This window comes from Cherax quadricarinatus, chromosome 65 (genome assembly GCF_038502225.1).
Source record: "Cherax quadricarinatus isolate ZL_2023a chromosome 65, ASM3850222v1, whole genome shotgun sequence".
In the NCBI taxonomy this organism is placed as follows: domain Eukaryota; kingdom Metazoa; phylum Arthropoda; class Malacostraca; order Decapoda; family Parastacidae; genus Cherax; species Cherax quadricarinatus.
In genome coordinates this window covers 233972-259544 of record NC_091356.1, presented here as the reverse complement: position 1 = coordinate 259544, position 25573 = coordinate 233972, and the positions used below count along the sequence as shown (strand labels likewise).

General features: G+C 39.8%; 1 protein-coding gene across 2 annotated transcripts in view; it reads right to left on the bottom strand.

Moving 5' to 3' along the window:
* LOC128684023 (meiotic recombination protein REC8 homolog) overlaps positions 1–24737 on the bottom strand; it is a 41651-nt gene extending 16914 nt beyond the window's left edge. For both annotated transcript variants that reach the window (XM_070098829.1, XM_070098830.1), the window contains exons 1-14: positions 24644–24737; positions 21330–21538; positions 20537–20664; positions 19944–20016; positions 19057–19151; positions 16406–16614; positions 15283–15387; positions 14497–14617; positions 13956–14001; positions 12260–12425; positions 11223–11369; positions 9545–9730; positions 8861–8991; positions 4247–4335 (exon numbers count right to left, since the gene is read on the bottom strand). In XM_070098829.1, the coding sequence (XP_069954930.1) occupies positions 4247–4335; positions 8861–8991; positions 9545–9730; positions 11223–11369; positions 12260–12425; positions 13956–14001; positions 14497–14617; positions 15283–15387; positions 16406–16614; positions 19057–19151; positions 19944–20016; positions 20537–20664; positions 21330–21472 (1639 nt within the window). In that variant the 5' untranslated portion in view covers positions 21473–21538; positions 24644–24737. The remainder of the gene's footprint in view (positions 1–4246; positions 4336–8860; positions 8992–9544; positions 9731–11222; positions 11370–12259; positions 12426–13955; positions 14002–14496; positions 14618–15282; positions 15388–16405; positions 16615–19056; positions 19152–19943; positions 20017–20536; positions 20665–21329; positions 21539–24643) is intronic.
* Between the last annotated feature and the right edge of the window lie 836 nt (positions 24738–25573).

Sequence of the window (25573 nt, the reverse complement as noted above, 5' to 3'; positions counted from 1 at the left end):
TGGCCATGTATTCTGTGATAAGTACAATAAGGCAATTCGGACTGGTACTTATCAGCATTACGATGCCTCTTAGAGTGACTATCAGGGCAATTTACCGCGATGTGGCCACGGTAACCACAATTAAAGCAAGTTCTTTGGCTATGGGTACTGTACATGCTACAAGTGCTACGGGAATGACAACTCTTAACACTAGCTTTGGACGATGATCGCGAGTGATTTAGATTGGGAGTTTTGGTTGTAGCACAAGCAAGAGGAGGTACAGGAGTAGACAAAGTGGTTGACATAGACTTTCAATAAGGGAAGGTTCCCTCGGGACACAAATTACGCACATGGATGAGAGCTGCAAGCGGTCCCATTGTGGCATTTAGAGGACTGGAATTATACACATACATTGATGTTGGTGGCATTAGCTGTTTAATAATTCCGAATGCTGCTAATTTAGCAAACCCCTCAAGAGCTGGTTTATCACTGTCTTTAAGGTACTTGGAACTTTGACCTGCTTTAACGAATGAGGACATTAGGTTATTTAGACGAAGAGCAAACTCATCTAATGATTCCTCTGGCCTCGGAGCTGTACACACTAATTCTTTAAGAACGACAAAAGGAGCAGTTTCTCGTACTGGTTCAAGATAGTTACGGATTAACTGCTCATAATCTTGCCACTTGGTTAGATCCTGAAAGTCCTTCATATGGATCAAGTTGAAGACATGCGAGGCAGCTGGTGAACGAGCTAAACTCTCCTTTCCAATACTAATTAAGCAACTCTCTGATGGAGGACCATCTACTGAGGCATTTGCTCTAGCACGAACAGCAGTAAACCATCCTTCCAGGTTGTCTGGGTTACCATTGAACAACGGCATAGCATCATAAGGATCCCGACTAAAATTGCGAAGGCTAGAAGTCTGAGTATGTCTATTGTTAGATAAGGAATTACTTGAATTTGGGACTGATGCATTAATAGTTGTACTAGCAGAATGTGCTGAGGCATCGCTTGAGAAGACTTGAGACATGTTTGCAAAATGTAAAAGAAGAATTTAGAGAAATAAAAGAAAATGTAACTGAGGAACACACAACACAGTAAACTTAAATGGGAAGAAATTACTTAACTATTCTGCGTAAGTAAATAAAAATTGGCAGGTCACACTGTAAGCAAGAAAACTCACACTCACAAAAGAAAATACTCAACTGAATAAGCAACACTTTAAAAATCAAGAGAAATTACTTTACTTAAATCTAATTTGCTCAACTTTACTTTAAAATGAGTTAATGGCACAGTGAGTTGTCTTTATTCTCAATGCAATAGGGAAATTCAACAATAAAAAAAATGATAAAATGGGATCAACAAATCTTGTGCAAAATTAAAACAAACTGGGAAAACAATTCACTAAAAAGAAAATAAAATGGCACACAAAGAATAAAACATTATGCACAGAACAGAGCATATGAAACTGCACTGAAATAAACTGTAGCAATATTGCAATTAACAATTACTAATCAAAAGTACTGCACAATACTACATAAAATTTCTGCAAGAAAAATTTTAATGGCAACACAATGTTTACACAAGAATTATTGCAAAATGAATCAATGTAGCAATGATAAAAAAAATTACACACGCAAGAAAATACAGTTTACAAGAGAAAAAAAAATATTATCAAGGAATGAACTGATTGAACACTTTAACTCTTAATTGCAGCTTAAGCAACACTTACTGAACAAGCAAAAGAATGATTTTCTTTAAAAGAAGAACTTAAAAATTGCACTAAGAGTGAATTTGTTCAATGAAATATAAAAATAATAGATTAAAAAACACAGAACAAAAAGGTTTGAACACTTACAGTGATGCAGAACACAACACATCAATATAAACACAATACTAGAATTTTCTTGCAATGAAACTTGAGGTGTGAAAAATTTGGAAAATAATTGTCTTGCTTGAACAAAATAATGGCACTATTGTCTGTGGAAATAAGACAAATTAGACACAGGTTAAATGAAAAGAATTAACACAAGAATGATCAACACACAGAGAAAAATAAAATGGCAAATGAATGAAAACAAAAACAACAAGAATACACACATGCTGGGAGAAAAATATAACAGACAACACTGAGTTGTGATGCAGAATATAAGGTAATAAATTACTGAATTACTTCACTGCAATACTGTGAACACAAGGTAATTGTGAAGTGTAACACAAATTCTATACCGCTTATATGTTGCACACAACAAGGAAAAACACTAAGGTACTTACTTCAAGTATATAAAAAAAAAGAACACAACACAACAGACATAAATTAATACACAAAAATTAACACTGGAGAAAAAAAAATATTGCAAGCAGTATATAATAAACTCTGAGTCTAATGAAGAGTCACTGAATGTCACTAAGAAATCACTGAAAACACAAAAAAGAAATGTCTCAACACTCGCAAATGTCTCTATGAAAAATATTATTCATTAACACTGTAGCGACGTGGTGAAGAATGAGGTAGATGGTGGAGGATGGTGGTGGTGGATGGTTATGCTGTCTCGTGCTGGCTGCGTTCGCGTTCGTTGCTACTCCACACGTGATCGAGGAATTTGCACTTAAATCGACGATGGACCCACACAGGAGGCTTTTTACGATGGCACTACTGACGAAAAACACACTCTGGCTCTTGACCCCCTATGTGGTCCTTAAAATATGGTGCTAGAACCCGTAATAAGGGTACAAAACAGTGGTAGTGGGTGAGGCAGTGCAGTGAGACACTGCGTGGTGACTGGGCCTATGCGATGAACGGCGTAAGCCACACTGGGGAACACCCACACTAGGCACGAAGATATTCTAAGCCGGGCTGGCTTAAAAACAAACCACGAAATAATACACCACCACAGGGATGATAAAACACTCAGAATGGCTTGGAACTTGAAGCACAGAGCGATGAAGAAGACTGTACCCACATGGCTTGCTTGAGTACTGGATTAGTTGCTGGCTGGCTTGGCTTAGCCCTTCACACAGAATGCCTTGATAACTTCTAACGATGAGCACAGCAGGGGTGGAAAGCTGGCTTGGCAGGCAAGGCTGGATGGTGTAAGGCTAGGCTGGACTGGACTTGGTCTGACTCCCCCACCACAGACTGGCTTGGCTTACTTTGCAAACTCGGATCAACCCCTCGGGAGTGATGCAAATAAGCAGATAAACACTAATACACAGAGACTGACCAGTGAATAGTGTAGAGAGCTGGTAAAAGCTTGCTTGGGGTAGCTGGCTGGCTAGGTCGGCCTACTGACCACACGAGATCCGTCCTCGGCGGAGAGAATTTATCTATGTGCATCGGCGTAATTATCAATTTTACGCCCACACCGCTGGCACCAATTTGTCGTGGGGGTTCGGAAGGAGATATGATGGCTGAAGATAAACATACTTGTGGATGGTAATGCTATATATTGTCAGACTGTGGTAAGGGAAGGGCCCAGCCTGCCTTCTTGCCTGCTGTATGTCTAAGCGTGGAGTACAGAGGTACTCACGTACACATGCGCATCCCGTGACGTCACACAAACAGTCACTATGCCTAGTAAGGGATCTTCTATATAAAACATATGGATGGTACTATGATACTCAGCTAAGCTATACAACACATGTAAGGGGGATCAGCAACTATGCTGACAGACAAGTTTAAGTGGTTATGAGTAAATTACAATAGGCAAAGTCAAGGTATTTTTCTAGAATGGCTGGTATGCCACTGAATAAAATATCTGTGCATTTTACATTTCTTCAACACGAGCAGAAAAGTGATCTTATTCGTAGCTACACGAACAGAGAAGTGCTATTAGTCTCATTATTTTCACCTGAATTTAAAAGTTTATCCCTTTAATGCGGCCCACAAGCCCAAAACTAGTAACGTTTCCCGTACTGTATTCTATCACACAAGATTTAGTGTACAGCATAAGCAGTGTAGTCAGCCATGAAGTTGGATGCTTCTCTTGAAGGTTGACAGACTGATCACTTCCTGTTTATTTCTCATTTGCTTCTGTTGTTTCCAATTTTAGTCACCTCTGTATTTGACTAAAGAAGCCAACTGCAAAGGCCAAACGTTTCGGAAATAAATATATCAAAGTGTTGCACATGTGTCTTACTCATCAACTTGTCCGTATTATATAGCATTATTATGGTAGTCAGTCATATATCTAGGGCTGCTTGTACTGGTACCGTGAACAAAAATGATAAATGGATTAAAGTATGGCTTTTAAGGAGCAAAATTACCTTGAATTGGCAGAAGCGGGGCAGTTTCTTGCAAGATGCTGAGAGGAGCAACTGGCTCCAACTGGGCAGTCTTCGGGGTGAGATGAATGCTATAGGGGTAGAGTTAACTAATTAGCTATAAGGCTATCGACTGCACGAGTCAATAAGGTTGCATTTTACCTGTGCAATAACATTAAGAATGCTTTAGTTCCTAAAAATTAAATTCCCAGTGTATGTACACAGATATACATCTCTGAGTTGAAGAGTCCATCTCTAGTGCAAATTTCGGGGACCCACAGCTTCGGAAAGTAGATAAGAGGCTTCAAGGAAAAATATTCGGATTTCTTCATGAAGCCATCTGAATATTCCACTCCTACCATCCCATCTTTAGTAAATGCATAAATGTGCCTATATAAATAAGTATATTTTACTCTGTAATAAAAGTAAGTATATTTTATTATGTAATATGGTACATAAAGTTTAAAGAATGCATTGATGGTACAGAGATGTTGGAGCATACAATACAGGTGGTTTGAGGAATACGTCACTACAATACACAAAGTTTGACGGATACATCACTACAAAACACAAGGTTTTAGGAATACATCTTGTATAAGAATGGTATACAATACCGACAAGATGAAATTAAGACACATGTGCAACATCTGGGTATCTTTATTGTAGACGTTTCACCAACCAGTGGCTTCATCAATACAAATTCCAGGACATAAACCATACCCCGGCTGGAATTGAACCCGCGGTCAGAGTCTCAAAACTCCATCCCATCGCGTTAGCCACTAGACCAGCTAGCCACAATAAGATTCGTCCAACTAGGTATATTTCTACACCATAGGAAGGTTAGCACAGGCACAACTAGGTATATTTCTACACCATAGGAAGGTTAGCACAGGCACCACTGTGACCACAAATGCAAGTTTTTACAGACGAATCTCCAGCTAGCGTGGCTGTGACGAACTCTAGCTCAAGTCCCTTCACTGCCGTCAACATGACTCACGAAATCGTAATAACACGATTGCAAACAAACCATACCCCGGCCGGGATTGAACCCGCGGTCAGAGAGTCTCAAAACTCCAGCCTGTCTAGTGGCTAACGCGACGGGCTGAAGTTTTGAGACTCTCTGACCGCGGGTTCAATCCCGGCCGGGATATGGTTTGTTTGCAATCGTGTCATTACGATTTCGTGAGTCATGTTGACGGCAGTGAAGGGACTTGAGCTAGAGTTCGTCACGGCCATGCTAGCTGGAGATTCGTCTGTAAAAACTTGCATTTGTGGTCACAGTGGTGCCTGTGCTAACCTTCCTATGGTGTAGAAATATACCTAGTTGGACGAATCTTATTGTGGCTAGCTGGTCTAGTGGCTAACGCAATGGGCTGGAGTTTTGAGACTCTCTGACCGCGGGTTCAATCCCGGCCGGGGTATGGTTTGTTTGCAATCGTGTCATTACGATTTCATGAGTCCAGGACATGACTTGAAGACAGTAGAACTATGTACAGAAGATGAGGTAATCAGTCCCTCATCTTCTGTACATAGTTCTACTGTCTTCAAGTTATGTCCTGGAATTTGTATTGATAAAGCCACTGGATGGCGAAACGTCTACAATAAAGATACCCAGATGTTGCACATGTGTCTTAATTTCATCAGGAATACATCTTGACGATACACAAGTTTGAGGGATATACCACTACAATACACAAGGTTTTAGGGAAACACCACTACAATACACATGGCTTTGCGGATTCACCTTTACAATACACAAGGTTTTAGTGATACATCTTTACAATACATAAGGTTTTAGGGTAAGACACATGTGCAACATCTGGGTATCTTTATTGTAGACGTTTCGCCATCCAGTGGCTTTATCAATACAAATTCTAGGACATAACTTGAAGACAGTAGAACTATGTACAGAAGATGAGGTAATCAGTCCCTCAAACTAGGAGTAGGTGCGAACAGCACCATAGTCGTGGAGATTCTGAAGCAGAAGAAAGAATCCTGGCGCTTATATAGTAACGTCAGGTGTAGCAGACGAGGGCATATTCACTGGTAGGCGGGATTCCCCAGTGGAAGTAGGTCCTTCCCAAAGAGATGGGTTAGTTGTAGAAGTAGTTGTCGTAGTCGTGAAGGTTATGTACATGTCCTCAGAATTAAGATTCCATGATGTTGCAGTGTCTGACAAGTTGTGTACGAAATGGTATATAATACCGACAAGATGAGAGTAAGACACATGTGCAACATCTGGGTATCTTTATTGTAGACGTTTCGCCATCCAGTGGCTTTATCAATACAAATTCTAGGACATAACTTGAAGACAGTAGAACTATGTACAGAAGATGAGGTAATCAGTCCCTCAAACTAGGAGTAGGTGCGAACAGCACCATAGTCGTGGAGATTCTGAAGCAGAAGAAAGAATCCTGGCGCTTATATAGTAACGTCAGGTGTAGCAGACGAGGGCATATTCACTGGTAGGCGGGATTCCCCAGTGGAAGTAGGTCCTTCCCAAAGAGATGGGTTAGTTGTAGAAGTAGTTGTCGTAGTCGTGAAGGTTATGTACATGTCCTCAGAATTAAGATTCCATGATGTTGCAGTGTCTGACAAGTTGTGTACGAAATGGTATATAATACCGACAAGATGAGAGTAAGACACATGTGCAACATCTGGGTATCTTTATTGTAGACGTTTCGCCATCCAGTGGCTTTATCAATACAAATTCTAGGACATAACTTGAAGACAGTAGAACTATGTACAGAAGATGAGGTAATCAGTCCCTCAAACTAGGAGTAGGTGCGAACAGCACCATAGTCGTGGAGATTCTGAAGCAGAAGAAAGAATCCTGGCGCTTATATAGTAACGTCAGGTGTAGCAGACGAGGGCATATTCACTGGTAGGCGGGATTCCCCAGTGGAAGTAGGTCCTTCCCAAAGAGATGGGTTAGTTGTAGAAGTAGTTGTCGTAGTCGTGAAGGTTATGTACATGTCCTCAGAATTAAGATTCCATGATGTTGCAGTGTCTGACAAGTTGTGTACGAAATGGTATATAATACCGACAAGATGAGAGTAAGACACATGTGCAACATCTGGGTATCTTTATTGTAGACGTTTCGCCATCCAGTGGCTTTATCAATACAAATTCTAGGACATAACTTGAAGACAGTAGAACTATGTACAGAAGATGAGGTAATCAGTCCCTCAAACTAGGAGTAGGTGCGAACAGCACCATAGTCGTGGAGATTCTGAAGCAGAAGAAAGAATCCTGGCGCTTATATAGTAACGTCAGGTGTAGCAGACGAGGGCATATTCACTGGTAGGCGGGATTCCCCAGTGGAAGTAGGTCCTTCCCAAAGAGATGGGTTAGTTGTAGAAGTAGTTGTCGTAGTCGTGAAGGTTATGTACATGTCCTCAGAATTAAGATTCCATGATGTTGCAGTGTCTGACAAGTTGTGTACGAAATGGTATATAATACCGACAAGATGAGAGTAAGACACATGTGCAACATCTGGGTATCTTTATTGTAGACGTTTCGCCATCCAGTGGCTTTATCAATACAAATTCTAGGACATAACTTGAAGACAGTAGAACTATGTACAGAAGATGAGGTAATCAGTCCCTCAAACTAGGAGTAGGTGCGAACAGCACCATAGTCGTGGAGATTCTGAAGCAGAAGAAAGAATCCTGGCGCTTATATAGTAACGTCAGGTGTAGCAGACGAGGGCATATTCACTGGTAGGCGGGATTCCCCAGTGGAAGTAGGTCCTTCCCAAAGAGATGGGTTAGTTGTAGAAGTAGTTGTCGTAGTCGTGAAGGTTATGTACATGTCGGTATTATATACCATTTCGTACACAACTTGTCAGACACTGCAACATCATGGAATCTTAATTCTGAGGACATGTACATAACCTTCACGACTACGACAACTACTTCTACAACTAACCCATCTCTTTGGGAAGGACCTACTTCCACTGGGGAATCCCGCCTACCAGTGAATATGCCCTCGTCTGCTACACCTGACGTTACTATATAAGCGCCAGGATTCTTTCTTCTGCTTCAGAATCTCCACGACTATGGTGCTGTTCGCACCTACTCCTAGTTTGAGGGACTGATTACCTCATCTTCTGTACATAGTTCTACTGTCTTCAAGTTATGTCCTAGAATTTGTATTGATAAAGCCACTGGATGGCGAAACGTCTACAATAAAGATACCCAGATGTTGCACATGTGTCTTACTCTCATCTTGTCGGTATTATATACCATTTCGTACACATAAGGTTTTAGGAATACATCACTACAATACACAAGGTTTCAGGGATACATCACTACAATACACAAGGTTTTAGGGATACATCTTTACAATACATAAGGTTGTAGGGATACATCTTTACAATACACAAGGTTTTAGTCATACATCTTTACAATACATAAGGTTTTAGGGATACAAAACTACCATACACAAGGTTTTAGGGATACATCTTTACAATACACACTTGATAATGTGAGAAATCACGAAACCTTTGGAAGTTCATTATTTTTTCACAGTGGTTGTTCTGCATATATAGTGATATCACCTGTTTTTCTGTGATCTTATTGCAACACAAGACGTGCTGTATATTTACGGCCCTACCTCCTGCTGGAGGAGCCCTTTGAAGTATCCAGGTGGGAGACGTGTAACACAGAACCATCGGCAATGTGACTGAGGTCCACACTTAGTAGACTACTTGTAGCACGGGGCTCCTCACGGGACATATCGTCCAACTGTGACAAAATAATTAGTTGCTTTAATATCTTCATTATGAACCCCCATACCCATCTTGTGGACTATAGTCAAAAGATTACAGAAGTACATAATGGGTCCAGGTACTGGGCAGCAAAGTTCTGATAGCTGAACAACTTACCGTGGTAATGAACTATTTACATGTTTACATCAGGTCACAATCGTAATGAGTTATTTATGCAGACATGAATTAGGTCACACACAAGTGGTAATGCTTTATTTACAGTGAGCAAATTCATGATATTTTTCCAGAATGGTTTGTAATATACCACTCTGGATTAAATACTTTGTCAAAATAATAAGCAGTGCCATAAAGCATGTAATTTTTTTTAATAAGTGATTAAGAATAATGATATAAGTAGTGGCAACTAAAGACAAACGTATAAAGTTTTACAGATTAATTAAGATGAGATAGTTACGAATTATACACCAAAATAGGCCTCACAAATATAAAACTTCTAAAACATAAATCATAAAATACTTAAAAATCTAGTAAAATTACAATTAAATGTTTAGGTAGCTCATTCACAATACCTTTAGTTGTCGTCTCGCAGTAGGAAGAAAATCCCAGTCCTCTAGAGGTGCTAGCTGTGTCATGTAGCGAGACTTGAGAAGGTTGGTGAGTCTGGTGGACATGGGGCGGTGTGAGGTGTCAGTCAAGAGACGCACTCCTGGGACCCTCTTCAACTCGAGCAAGTTAGCCACGTCACCTGCTGATGTCTGTTAACAAAAATTTTCAGTCTTACTACTACTATCACAACATCTACTATCACTATTGCTGCCAGCACATATTCTCACTATTACTGCTAGCGCCTATTTTCACTAATGCTGGTAGCACCTATTGTCACTAGCACTGAGTATTGTCACTTGCTGATAGCACCTACTGTCACTGTTACTGCTAGCACCTACTGTCACTGTACTGCTACCACCTATTGTCACTATTACTACTACTACTAACCTCATTTCCGACACGTCTTCTCGTTCGTTTTCTCGCTTAGCTGTTGCCTGACAATGGCCCCATGACTAATCCAAACGTCTACAGATTTCTTTCGAAATTTTTGATAATCAGTAAAACCACCATAAATACATACTAATTTGAACTGCGATGTCTGTGTACTTTTGGCAAGACAGCTATTGTATGAGTGATGGTGCATGTTTTCTTCTTTGTGTCGCTCTAATGAGGTTGTACGCTACACAAGCGGTACAAAAATATTAGTGATGGAAACTCGCTCGTATACAAACGAGTAATGAACTCGGTTTATTAAGCAAGAACCAGAGTAATGAACCAGACTCACGAAATCGCAATGACACGATTGCAAACAAACCATACCACGGTCTGGAGTTTTGAGACTTTCTGATCACGAGTTCTAACCCCACCCGTGGTATGGTTTTAATGAACCAGGTTTGTTAAGTAAGAACTAGCCTAATGTTCCAGATTTGTTCAGTGAGAACCACACTAATAAACCAGGTTTGTTCAGTAAGAACCAGACTAATGAACCAGTGATTGAGTGATGGTGAGTTTTCTTCTTTGTCGGGTCACCCTATCCCGAGGGAACACACCCGGAGTGTTAAAAATGACTAAGATGGGATGTTTCTTCAGTCCGTCTTCCATAAGTCGGTCCAAAACGTCGTCATAAACTTCTCTCTCATATGTGCGGGTTATTTGGTTTCTTCCATCAGTAAGTTAGCCTAGTTGGGAAAAGGGGGAATTTTGCATACCTTTCTGTACTTCTGACTATTGCAAGTAACATTAATTGCACATATAAATGGAACGTGAGCTGGGTAATATTTTGTGAAGGGATTTAGAGGAACTGGTTAGCCGGACTTGAGTCCTGGAGATGGGAAGTACAATGCCTTCACTTTAAAGGAAGGGTTTGGGATATTGGCTGTTTGGAGAGACATTTAAAATGTCGTATCTGGGTGCCTCTGCAAAGACAGTGATTATATGTGAATGATGAAGTGTTGAATGGTGGCAAGTTTCTTTTTTGGGTCGCCCTGCCTCGATGGGAGACGACCGACGTGTTGAAAAAAAATGGGAAGTTACTACGTCAACATCGTAAAGTATCTTTACTGCCTGGAGGGAGTCCCGGGGATCAGCGCCCCCGGTCCATGACCAGGCCTCATGGTGGATCAGGCCGATCAACTGTGACTAATAAACATTCAAACATTGAAGGAGTTTAAGTCATTTTAAAACCACATAAGGCACACATACCTCGCATCTCACAGTGGAAACGTAGTCTTCAATTTGTGCTCTAATTTCAGTGGTGGAAATGGCAATATTTTTGTCGATACGAAGTCTTCGTCTGCGTCGCCTGACTGGGGCTGCCACTGCTGGCTCCAGCAGTGGCTCCAACCTCAACTGTCCGCAAAAGAAAAGCATTTGAATTATATTATTAGATGCAACAAGATCACGGTAAACAGGTGATATAGCAATATGCAAAACAATCACCGTGAAAAAAATAGTGAACTTCCAGGAGCTTTCGTGATTTCTCACATTATCAAGGAAGTGTAAATTAAAGGACATAAGAAGGCTTATAAGGCTGATATATCACCTCACATATGACCTGACATCTAACCCAACACACTGAGCGTGGGAGTGTAGTAAAGTGTTAACCCCATGAGGATCATACACAGCCTGGAAAACAGATGTGGGGATAATGAATTTCATCAGAGATAAGCGAGGGCTAACTCAAGTTTCTTAAACTGACAGTCCCTCCTCACTAGCATCGATGTGCTGAGCGTCAGTATTTTAAGGAATAAAGAATAAAAAGTCCCTCTTCTAATTTTAAAATGTTTATGAGGAAGGTTGTTCTTAATACATAAATTTATGCTTATGCATGTGCTCTATTACCTATTTGTATTTACTCAAGCTCTTGGTCCAGTTTCTTATAAGTTAACATCAAGTAATCCTGATGTATTTATTGCTTCATGAAGCCCTGTACTGAGCTCGTTACCAATGTCATTCAATTTATTTTTTTAACTACTTTTATATTAAATGTTTTCCAGATATTCTGATGGATAATAATGGTGTGTTACTATCAACCTTGCCCTTTGAATAGACGGCAAGTACATTCTCATCTACCCTGTTTATAACTATGAGAAACGGCAAGTACATTCACGCCTACCCTGTTTATATCTATGAAAATTCTGTATGTCGTGAGTATATATATCAAGGAAGACGGTAGCTACAGTTCCTGGAATCAAGAGCTTTTCACTAACCAAACAGAAATATTAATGTAGGCTACATACCTCAATTGGCTCAGGTGGTTTTGGTGTAGGCACTTGTAGAGAAACCTCAGTAGTCTGATCTGCCAGGGCCTCGGGAGGAGCTGCTCCCTTCTTTCTGAGTAAGTCGTCTGGCTTGGTGGGTTGTTGAGGTGTCTTCTCCATTGCAGGAAGAACTAACTCTGCTCCTCTACCCACATCAACAATACGCGAGTGAGCTTCACTAACAGAATATATACACCGAGAGGTGTATCTCTCTCAGCATATATGTAATAATTTACTTAATAATCTGTTTTAGGGACCAAAGTGTTTTTTATTGGGAGTGACGATTGTAACATCCTCGCCCCTCCTTTAGTGCAAGAACTGCCTTTCTCACCTCCAGGGCTCAAGTAAGGCTAACCGGTTTCCCTGAATCCCTTAAAAACCACTTGTCTCCATTCGTTCTTATCTAACACACTCACACAACCCTGTGGATGTTCAAGCCTTTTAAACTCGCAGCCTCTTTTACCCCTCCCTTCAACCGTTCCTGTGACAACCTCTACCTCTCTTACCTTCCACTCCAGAATTCTTTGACTTTAAGATAAAATAAGATTTGTTCGGACTTTTATCCCTGAGGGTTAGTCACCTAGGATAACCCAAAAAAGTCAGTGCGTCATCGAGGACTGTCTGTCTTATTTCCGTTGGTGTCCTTCAATCTTGTCCCCCAGGATGCGACCCACACCAGTCGACTAACACCGAGGTACCTACTTGCTTGCTAAGTGAACCGGACAGGTATAAGGAAACATGCCCAGTGTTTCTACCCGGCCGGGGACTGAACCACGAACACTCGATGTGTGAGGCGAGATTATTATTATTATAATCAAGGGGGAAGCGCTAAACCCGGAGGATTATACAGCGCCTGGGGCGGGGGATGTGGAAGGCATTCAGGCTTAACTCGGGGAACTGGAGCACAGATCCAATTCCCTAAATCAAGAGCCCCTCACCAACATCAAGGAACCTTCCTTGAGGGGTGAGGCGACAGCGTTGCCTACCCAGGATTTTAGGCACCCTTTACGACACGCATGGCTCACGGGGAAAGAAATCCAGTCGACTACACCGCAAGTACTGAACTTTATTTACTTGTTCATTAACCGATTTTTGAATCAACAGTAAACTACTGCGATGGGCAACACTATCAACAATCTTCTACAACGCCTCCTACCAGATGAAAAATTATTCATGTGTTTATATATTCCTGACAAGAGCAAAATTATATTCATGGTAAACAGTAAACCAGAGGGAGTCATTCAGTGGGCCAAGAAGAATGGGAGGGAATCAAGAATGGGATATACTCAAATTTGGTTTAAAGAAGAGGACAAGTCTAAGTCCTTAGATCAAGAACCCTTCAAGAGCATCAAGGAACCTTCCTTCAGGAGCCGGGGGTTGCCACTTATCTGTTTATTATTATTCTTTGCCAAACCAGTCTACCACTAAGGTCTTTTCCACACCAGTCTACCATTCAGGTCTTTCCACACCACAGTCTACCACCAAGGTCCTTTCAACACTAGACTTCCACCAAGGTAGGGTAACCTTGTGATAAAATATTCACCACCACTTAATACCTAGCTCCCTATCCAGTATAACACGTTAAGTTAACCAGCGCCATAAGCTTTAAGTTTAACTAGTCCCTTTCATTAAGTTCAACTAGACACTTCAGCAATGTGATATAAGATATACTTACTCTAAGGGTCCAGGTTCTTCAGTGGTTGTCGGCTGCTCAGGTACTACTGCGGAACAGATGGAACTGTGAAGCACTGGCTAAAGATTCCTGACAAGTAAGATACACGACAAGACGTTTCGCCTGCTAAGCAGGCGTCTTCAGTCGAAATAAAGAGGTGACAGCAGCAGTCGCAATGTAGATGTGAGGTGGATCTCCAAGTTGAGGGATTGATCACCTCATATCTACACCTCCACAACTTGTTCCAGACTATGGTGCAGAACTCTTCTCGAACCTGAGACTGACCACCTCAAAACTACAGCCTCGAGAGTGATGGACTGACTACATCGTCTTTACATCTCCACTACTTCTGCTGCCTCTTCAGTATTCGACTGAAGAAACCTACTGTGTAGGCGAAACGTTTCAGAATAAGATACCTAACCGTTGCATCTTGATTAAAGTATGTAATGACGAGGAAATCCTTAAACAAGTGTGTAATGACGAGGAAATCCTAATTTAAAGTGTCATGACAAGGAAATCTGAGACGAGTGAGTTACGACCTAACCTAGTGGATAAATCTCCAGTTGTTGGTCGAGCGGAAAATCTTGAAGTGGTCTACCTTCCTCTCTGGCTTCTTCTCGTGCATCTTTCTCCAGATCAAGCCTCTTGGTGACGCTATCTATAGTCTGGCAACAGTTAAAGTGCAACAGATTAAGAATAAAGCATATACATATGATTAGCAACGGCTAATCATTTTCACCATTACTCATTCATGAACAGACAATATTAATTGTATTATCATTTTTATTTCTTTATTTTAATTTCTTCTCGTAATGTATTATTTTTTGGCTCCTTTCATGTCTTATCACATAGCTGACTTTACTAGCTAAAAGTTGTTATTCATTAGCTTATTTCTGTCCAGCATTATTTTTGCTGTACTAAAGCCCCTTTCCGTAGGATGCTACCCACAACAGTCGGTTAATACCCAGGTAGCTATTTCATGCTAGGTGAGCAGGAGCAACAGTTTTAAGACTAGCCCATATATTGTTACTCACCCCAAGATTGAACCAGGGTTCGTCAGTTGTGAACCGAAGTAAACCACTAAGCTATTAAGTATACCCCGTGTAATTTTTTTGTCTTCTTTGGATCAACCTATGGTGGGGAAACAGCCAATGTGTTCAAGACTTCAAATGCAAGTTACTATCAGGCTATATATTAACTTAAACTGCATCAGTAATTTGGGTGGTTATTTTTAATCAGTCAATTAATTAGTCACCCTGCCTCGGTGGGAGACGGCCGACTTGTTGAAAAAAAAAAAAAAAAAAAATTTTAATCAGCCAGTCTTACTTACAGGAGCAGGACGTTGTTCAGCAATGGGTCCTTCCCAAGTAGCAAAGCTTGGTCCCAGATCTAGCGGTCCCACTTCCTGCATCAGTGCCTGCTCCTCTTCTGTTATCTAGAAGACATCAACAGATATTACCAGATAGCAGTGAACGATGATGTAAAGCTAACCTAGTTACTTTCGACAAAATATACCTGAAGGCTAGACTTACGCTCTTTCTCCGAGTTTCCTTTACTCTGTGACTCACGTACGTACATACTTCCTTTTGTTCCACTTTTATCTTCAATTTTACTTCCTTTTGTTCCACTTTTATCTTCAATTTACAGTTACGAGCCACAAACCTCTTTATTTTAACATGCTGATCACTTCATTCTCACTAAACTGGGCCATTCACCTCGTTCTTACTAGGCTGGTCCATCCACTCATTCTAAGCTGATCCACTCATTCTTACTTAGCTGATCCATCAATGATGAAAACGTCACCTTTATAAACCATATATTAATTGTTTTAGGTTTAATAACAACCGGAGAATTTTTATTAAAAAATACAATTGCAATAACTAAATTGTCAAAATACGTATAAATATTTAAGAGCAGTTACTCTGGGTAACAATGTCTGAGGAATTGAGGGTAAGTCTTGAGTCAATTCTTTGAATCTTGATCCAGTTCCTTGAATCTTGATTCAGTTCCTTGAATCTTGATTCAATTCCTTGAATCTTGAGTCAATTCATTGAATCCTGATTCAGTTCTCTGAATCTTGATTCAGCTCCTTGAAACTTTATTTTATTCCTTGAATCTTGATTTAATTCCATGAGTCTTGATTCAGTTCCTTGAAGCTTGATTCAATTCCTTGAATCTTGAGTCAATTCATTGAATCCTGATTCAGTTCTCTGAATCTTGATTCAGCTCCTTGAAACTTTATTTTATTCCTTGAATCTTGATTCAATTCCATGAATCTTGATCCAGTTCCTTGAATCAAGTCCGAGTCTCGGTCGGATGACTAAGGAAAATAAATATTCACTAACTGATAATTACAATTATCAATTAATGAAACTAGTAAATATATCTTTTTAAGGGGCGGGGTAACTGTGCTAATGGGAAACGGCCTATGTAATTAAAAAAATAACTATTACCCTTATGGAAGGAGGTTCCAAGACGTCTTCTTGCAGGGTGATGTCTGCGGCTCTGGCTCGAGTGGGAGTTTCCTCAACCCAGTCAGTAGCAAGCTGAGCCAGCACGTCCACCTCACTCTCCAGCATCCCCACTTCTCTCATCACTGGTGTCACCGAGTCTCTCTTAGATCTGCGGCTCGGTGTAGTACCTTTTTCAACAGACCCTCGTTCTGTGGAATAATGAAATACATATGCTAATCACTTTGCAGGCCATGTGTCGGGTACTGAGAAGGGATTAGCAGTTAATGTAATGCTATAGCATAGAATTACAGATAACTTCAATCATATGCGTCATCTTGTGCTTGTATTATAGTGTTTACATTACTTGGTAGAATCTACTGTAGGTACCTGGGTGTTAGAAAACTTGTGGCTCGCATTCTGGGGGGACAAGGTTAGTCTAAGTTACTAGAAATATTCTGTATAACCAGGGGCTTTCTATAGCATGCCAATATCAGCTAGGTCTGTAACAGTTGTATCATGTATTTATAGTAATAGATTATAAATCGGGGGTTCCCATACAGGTACGCGAAGGGATTTTCAGGGGATACACGAGTTACTATAATTTGTGTTCTTATTGTTATCACTGGTTTTTTAACTGATTTATGTTCTGTGGTTTACGAATAAATGTAAAATTTTACGTCCCACAATGTACCTCTGTTAGTATGGATTCCTTTTTCAGCAGAGTCGAAGCTCTGGTGTTGAAGAAGCAGGCACATACTCCATACGGAATTTCCCAAGAGCTAAAACAAGTGTAAATATTTTATCAGTGTATGCCAAAATTAGTATATTTTGGAAATGTGCATGCTTTCTTTCCTAATATGAGGCCATTAACAATCTTTTTTTTTTTTGCAAGTATCTTGTCACAAAGATTTTTTTGCAATTTATCTCTTTATGCATAGCACCTATACCGCCGTAGTGAAATTATATACTCCTATAATTGAGGATTATATTGTTCTTTCTGTATGTATTTATCTCAAGACATTATTTGTATAAAAGTTATTTTTTGTTTTGTACAATGTGGTACGCGCACAATCAATACAAGTATACTAACTAGTTATAAACTCTTTAAGAAGCTCAAGGACCAAGTTTACGTAAAGTATACATCAGCACAGGTATACTGGAGTGTACATGTACAGCATTTATAACCTGTAGAGTTCAGGTCATTTACAGTCGTAACTGAAAATCCTAAGTGAAGGCATGTATTTATCAGTGATAATCTCTCCTTCACAAAGAACAGACGGTTTCGCAGGCATTAAAATGCGTTCATTTCTCTACGATGTAAACCTCTACAAAGATTAAATGTTTTTTATTTATTCTACGTAATTACTGGTTTGGATAAGTTAACGTAAATTAACTTATATGTATGTATGCGTAACCGAAAATAATGTAATGACCAATGATTGAGAAGCGGCTAAGGTCTGGCAGTACGGGACATGGAGCACTGGTATCCCTGCGCATGATGAACTATGGGGCTGCATAACTGGACAAATCCATAGATGCAAGTAGGTAATGCCTGTAGGTTTGGCAAGTGTAAATTCACTGTATCAAGATTTCAAGATGCTGTTGTGCCTGACAGGAATGTAGATAAATGTTTGTTTAGCTATGTAGATGAGTTGTTGCAAAGATAATTGAAGTAAATAATACTAGCTCAGGATATTACTGAATGAAGATAATGAGTATCATAAAGATAATTAACATAAAAGCCTCTATGGTCTTGACTCCCTGATTAACGCCTATGATAGAAAATCCGAATTGCATTTATTAAAAAGAAATAGCCATGAAATCTAGCAGAAGATTATTTAGCATAAGAAACTTTAAATCTCATCTTAATCCCTATTTTATAGGAAACTTTAAATAATCTTATCTTAATCCCCTTTTAAAATAATGTTAAGCATCAATGTGGCAAAAAAAAAAAAAAAAAAAAAAAAAAAAAAAAAAAAAAAAAAAAAAAAAAAAAAAAAAAAAAAAAAAAGTACATATCTTCCATGAGCTATTATTATTCGAAATATGCAAAGACCTGTGTATTCTTGAATGTCTCATCGACACCATGCCTAGCCCTTCTAGGGTAGGGTAGGTGCCTGAGCCCGAGCTTGCAGCTCACAAGACTGTCATTCCCATTAGCCCCCCTTGGGGCGGGGATGGCAGACCAGAGGCCTAGCTTCTCCCTACGAGAAGCTAGGCCTGGGGACAGATGGTCCCAAAGATGAGGGGGGGGTACTTGTGCCTCCTTCCATGGGAGACTTAGGTCTCAGACACTCCCTAGACAGGGAGCCAAGGCCGGGCCACCACTTGGAAAAGGCCCGGGCCGGGAGAATACCGGCGAATCTTTAATAATAATAACTGAATGTCTACCACCTTAACGCAGATATGAAATTAATGTGGAATAGAAAAGGTCATGGACATGGTTAAATGAGCAATCTGTTATTTCAAGTAAATGGTTCGCGTGGTTTAAATAGAATTAATAGTGCCTATAAGCACATACTCAATTTAAGAACATAAGAATAGTTAATCACTACAATAGATCTAGTGGACCATGCTAGGCAAGTCTTTATCTCACTACAACTCATCTATGCTTAAGACTAGAGGAAGAAAGATGTGAACATAGAACTTACTTCTGGGTGTGACGAAGGCAGGTGTGCGTGCAGGTGGAGCCCTAGGTGTCCAATCCGGGTCAAGCACATGACTCTCACGAAGCGTCACTATTTTCCTGTGGTGGTCAAACATAAGTCATATACAGCATCATTCACGAGGTAATTATTATTATTTTCAACTCAACCCCAGTCTCCCGCCAAGGCATGGATGACCCAAGAAGACTCATTCACTCAATGTCTTTTAGCAGTGTGCACTACCATCACCACAATTCAGAGTACCCTCCGACTGTAACATCACCCCTCCTTCAGAATGCAGGTATTGCCCTTCCCACTTCCAGGACTAAAGTCCGGCTAACCGGTTTCCCTGAATCCCTTCATAAAAGCTACTTTGCTCATAATCTAATACTACGTCCATTAAAAAGCACTTATCTACTGTCACTTGTAATTATAACGCTCACACAGGCCTGCTGGATGTTCAAGCCCCTAAAACTCAAAGCCTCTTTTACATTCTTGGGGCTCTTACAGCGTCTGGGGAATGGGAGGTAAAGAGCCCTTCACCGAAATCAAGAACTCCCTGCCTACTTACAACGACCCACAACCTATGAAGGAAAGATTCTAACCTACTTACCATGAGTTGAAACCTATTAATTTTTTTTCACGAACATACGGCATACGACGATAACCCAATACTCGTCACTGACAACAGACACACTTCCTTAAAATCCAACTAGAGTGGGACGAATTAAACTACACCTGTGTCCTCCACAGGAATACCACGGGACATATGATTAATTTAGAAGAGGCACAACTCAGACAGGGGTGGGCTTCGAAATGAGCTGAGGTAGGATAACAGTTCTTAGCCTGTAAAACTGACCTGTGTTAATAAACAAAACAGCGAGACAACTCACCCAGCTCGAGACAAATCCTCTTCCAACTCCAGTCTGTGTCCCTTGATCTTCTCGTGGAATTCCAGCGCTTCCTCTGCAAGAATTCAGATGTCAGGCTACGCCACACTACACCACCCTGCTAAGGTATCATTATTTTTTCGATCTAACCTGGACAAGTGATGAAGTGAATGATAAAGTATGTGTAGTACAATAAATTACATAGTGAAGTGTATGTGGGACGGTGGTACACAGTGAAGTGTGTGGGACGGTAAAGTACATAGTGTATGAGAGTAGCTATAAAGAGCAAACTAATATATAGCACATAAGTGTATGACACTATGAAGAACTTCCTAATGTATGAGGAGTGTATAAAGCACATACCAGTGTAAAAGAACAGGCTTCGAAACAAACAAAGGTTCACTAACCTTCACCTAATAAAATAAACTCTTGCCCTACCTTCTTTATAACACTAAGGGTTACTAGCCATTGCTCCCAGCATTTAAGTAGCCTCTGACAACACGCATGGCTTCCAGAGGATTTTTCCCCCTTCCAGAAATAAAACTCAAGAACACTTGAATATTAGTAAAGATATCAAGAACTATAAAGCAACTCACTGAGCAAGAAGTTTATCTGGCTACGGTACACCTTGACTGTACCAAACATGAGCATGGTAGAGAGGTACAAGGAGAAGCGGCCCTTTGCTCTCTTTTCTCCTGACAACACGTAGCGTAGAATCTCCTCACTGTGGATAAGAACAATGGTTACATTTACAAACCAAAACTAATTTATTGCATCTTGGGAGCTGAAGTTGACGTGCTGCATTGTAGGAACTGAGCGGATTTACTGGATCCTAGGAGCGGAAACTGATTTGTTGTATCGTAAACTAACTTTTTGCAGCTTAGAAACTGAAGATGGCTTATTGCATCTTATGAACTGAAACTAACTTGTAATATATTAAGAACAGGGACATTTATTGCATTTTAGGAACCAAAAATGATTTGCTGCTACTAGGACAAGGTAATGATGGAATATGTAAATATATGTTAGGTAAGACACATTGTTAGGTAAGACACATATGCAACAGTTAGGTATCTTTATTTCGAAACGTTTCGCCTACACAGTAGGCTTCTTCAGTCGAGTACAGAAAAGTTGATAGAAGCAGAAGATACTTGAAGACGATGTAATCGGTCCATCACCCTTAAAGTTTTGAGGTGGTCAGTCCCTCAGTCTGGAGAAGAGCATTGTTCCGTTGTTCAACGTTCAATGTAAATATATACACGAACCCAAGCAATATGTACTGACATCATGGATGAGCCAACACTACAAAATAACCTTCACTAACACTTGATGCCATTATGGGTAGACTGGGTAAACCTGCTCTACAAACCAAACTTCACGACCACTCACCAAGTATTGGAGATTCTAACACTGATGATATCCCTGTAGTTCCTGTCCTGAGGCTTCTCACACTTGAAACTTCCCGTAGCCATCAGCCACACCACGGCCAGCCTTCCCTTCCGTGGGTTGAGAATGTCGGTACTATAAAACATACTTCTTCCTTGCTCTCACACTTCTTATGTCTACTGGAGATACCTCCCTCACACCTTGTTGCATACCTGCATGAGGTGAAATTTAGTCTCGTTCAACATAACAGTAACATACTGTACACTAGTGAAGGATACCTGGAAATACTTCTTTACCACTGAACTTGTAGATGAGTGGAAAACATTACCAAGTAGCATTACTGGAACGAGAACTTTGGGTAGCTTTAAATATAGGATGAATGGGTATATGAGTGGATATAGTTCGATGTTAGACCTTTCTAGCATAGGCCAACAGGCCTACTGCAGTGTTCCGTGTTCCTTCAATTTTGTTTTTACAGAACATGTTATAGAATAAACTGTTTTTAGGGCGACGTTTATCTGGGTAGAGCTTTAACGGTAATTTTAGTTGAGTAAAAAGCACTAAACCCGTAGAGGTCGTATAGAGCCTGGGGAATGGGAGGCATTCAGGTTTGATCAAAGGGAAGGGTAAGTCTATTTCATTGAATCAAGAGCCCCTCACTAGCATCAAGGTGTAGTTGACTGTTATAGCTGCTAGGCAAACTATAATCAAACGGATATGCGCTTTTAATGTCAGAAAATGTTAGGTTCTTTGTTTCAAAACAATAATTAAAAAAAAAAAAAACGTTGTTGAATGTTTAAATATTTGGCCCAGTCAGCTAGCTGGTAGGGTGAACTTTGTGACCCGCTATTAAATTAATATCATTTAACTTGATCGCAGGTTGGCAAATACTGACTGTAGCTCCTCAGACTTGAGTTTACAGAGAATTCACTATGTAAATTTTCCAAATATTAAACAGGTTGTGATATAGAGACAATTATATTGAGGGCTATGGGATTTTTATTTTTTGTTTGTTTTTTAGTAACCAAACCTTGATGTAATGTAGCCTAACTTAACCAAACCTAAATTAGGAGTAACTAGATTATACACATTATTATTATAATCAAAACTAAGCGTTAAACTCCCGGGGTCATACCGTGCTGAAGATTATCCACAAATAACCCGCACATAGGAGAAAGACGCTTATGACGACGTGTCATAAGCTTCTCTCTCCTATGTGCTGGTTATTTGTGTATTGTTCCAGTCACGGTATTGTGCCTCTATGTTCATTATACCTAAGAGTTCCCATTTAGTAAACTGTCTACTATGATGTCACATAATCCCAGAAAGTTTACCATTAATTATTGATCTCTGAAAGTTACTTTACACATTATGTGAAAATTTTCATGTAGCTCTATAATGTTTTTGACAGTAGCTTTACCTAATAATTTTATTATACTAAAAAATGCTCTAAACCCGTAGCCATAGAGAACAATCTAATCAACTGAATTTCTCTCTTGACATTAACTAACCAAATCAAATTTAACCTAATTAAGCGTAATCGTGAACATTTAGTAACCCGAATTAACTTTTTAACAGCCAGTTACCTAATGTAACTTCATCAGACTAGCTGAATCAACAAAATAACCCAAACAGATAGGAAGTAAAAATAAATAGCACTAAACTTAAAATAAAAAATAGGTACCTTCACAGTTCCTCCTAACGGGTTAATTGTTGGAGTTACAAATGTGGGAATGATACACGAATTACAAATGTGGGAGTGATACACGAGTTACAAATGTGGGAGTGATACACGAGTTACAAATGTGGAAGTGATACACGAGTTACAAATGTGGGAGTGATACACGAGTTACAAATGTGGAAGTGATACACGAGTTACAAATGTGGGAGTGATACACGAGTTACAAATGTGGAAGTGATACACGAGTTACAAATGTGGAAGTGATACACGAGTTACAAATGTGGAAGTGATACACGAGTTACAAATGTGGGAGTGATACACGAGTTACAAATGTGGAAGTGATACACGAGTTACAAATGTGGAAGTGATACACGAGTTACAAATGTGGGAGTGATACACGAGTTACAAATGTGGAAGTGATACACGAGTTACAAATGTGGAAGTGATACACGAATTACAAATGTGGGAGTGATACACGAGTTACAAATGTGGGAGTGATACACGAGTTACAAATGTGGGAGTGATACACGAGTTACAAATGTGGAAGTGATACACGAGTTACAAATGTGGAAGTGATACAAATATGAGTTAGAAATGTAGGAGTGATACATATATGTTACAAACGTGGGAGTGATACTTATGAGTTATAAATGTGATACATATGAGTTACAAATGTGGGAGTGACACATATGAGTTACAAATGTGGGAGTGACACATATGAGTTACAAATGTGGGATACATATATGAGTTACAAATGTGGAAGTGATACATATAGGTTGGAATGCGTTACATTTTGGAAATTTAACACAGGTGGTATGGGCCACCACAAATGTAATACTAAGACAACACAAACATTAGGCCTACGCTGCAAGCTAGGACCAGTGTCTTATAAAAGGAAGAGTTTGTCCGAATTGTTCTAGTTAATTTTAAATATTTAAATTTGTATTTGAGTGAAAATTAAAAATGCCTCAAGGTTATAGCAAGTTCATATGGAATAACACTAGAACCGAAAACTGGCATTCTCATGTCGGCAAGATGTGGAAAAAAAAAGATTTATGTACAGCTCAGGACATTTATTAGAGGAAACGTTTCTTCTAATGTCCTGAACTGTACATAAGTTTTATTCCCACATCACTAGAACCGTTTTAACAATACTAATTTTACACACATTAACACTGAAAAATTAAACAAATCAAGAACTTTTACACTAGTAATAAAAAAAAATACCGATCAGCCGTACGTCATTCAAATTATTTTAAGAAACGCTAAACCCATAGGGGTCATACAACTCAAGGGGGAATTTGAAGCAACGTCCCTTGATCCAATCCCTTGCTTCAAGATCCCCTCACCTCACAGCCTAGCTCAACCATTCCTGCAAAAGATGCAGAGGTTGTATCTGCCATGAAGCACTAAACCCATAGGGGTCACAGTGCCTGGAGGCATAGGAAACATTCAGGTTCGATCCAAGGAACGAAAAGACAGGTCCAACTTCTAAGATCAAGAGCCCTCTTTTGGCGCCATCAAGGTACCTCCCTGAAGGGATGCCACGAAGATAAACTACTAGACCACATACAATAAACAGATATCAAGTCAAACAAATTGCCATTTTCTGATGCTAGATATATAAAATACTTACAACTTAAGGAAGACAAGTTGAAATTTAGGAAATAATTAGAAGAGACTCAACACATCCCCACCTCAGGGCGGGAGAACAATGACTGACTTCCCGCCAGTATTGTTTTTTATTCGAAAAGGCGGGAAAAAATGTTCGATTTTAATTTACTAGACTTCGTCTCCCTAACTTTATTATTTAATTCGTTAATATTATCTTTAAAAAGAGATATATACATTTTTAAAGAAATTTTCATAAACATTTATTTAGGGCACTAACTTCCAAATGAACATAAGATATTTTAATAAGTATCAGTGTTTGATTTATGTTCGTGATACTTTGAGACAAGTTTTGACCAACGAAAATATTTTCAAATAAATGAATTTGTCAAAAACAAACAAAAAAAATCATGTCCTGGGAAAAATATCACCTTATAAATACATTATCAATAAATAAAAAATATCTAATTCTCAAAGCATATATTTAATGCAAATATTGTAATGTATGTAGATTTTAGTTTGGAAAATAGGCTTTCTTTGACGGTTGAGGCTATGTTAGATACTATATATTAGTTCACTTGTTGAACAAGTGCTAACTAACACCTAGGTGCCTAGTTACTGCTAGGTGAACGGTCAACACCTAACTTAAGATACAGGCAATAGTATTTATACAGTCAACGTTAATCATGACCGTAACCACTCACACCCACCCAGGAGCTCGGACTCGACCCCCGCAACCTCAACTAGGTGAGTACACTCAAACCCACATGCACTCACACTCACACCTACACACTCACTCTTGCATCCACACACTCCCTCTTGCATCCACACACACCCACACACTCCCTCTTGCATCCACACACACCCACACACTCACTCTCGCATCCACACACTCACTCGCATCCACACACACCCACACACTCACTCTCGCGTCCACACACCCACACACTCTCTT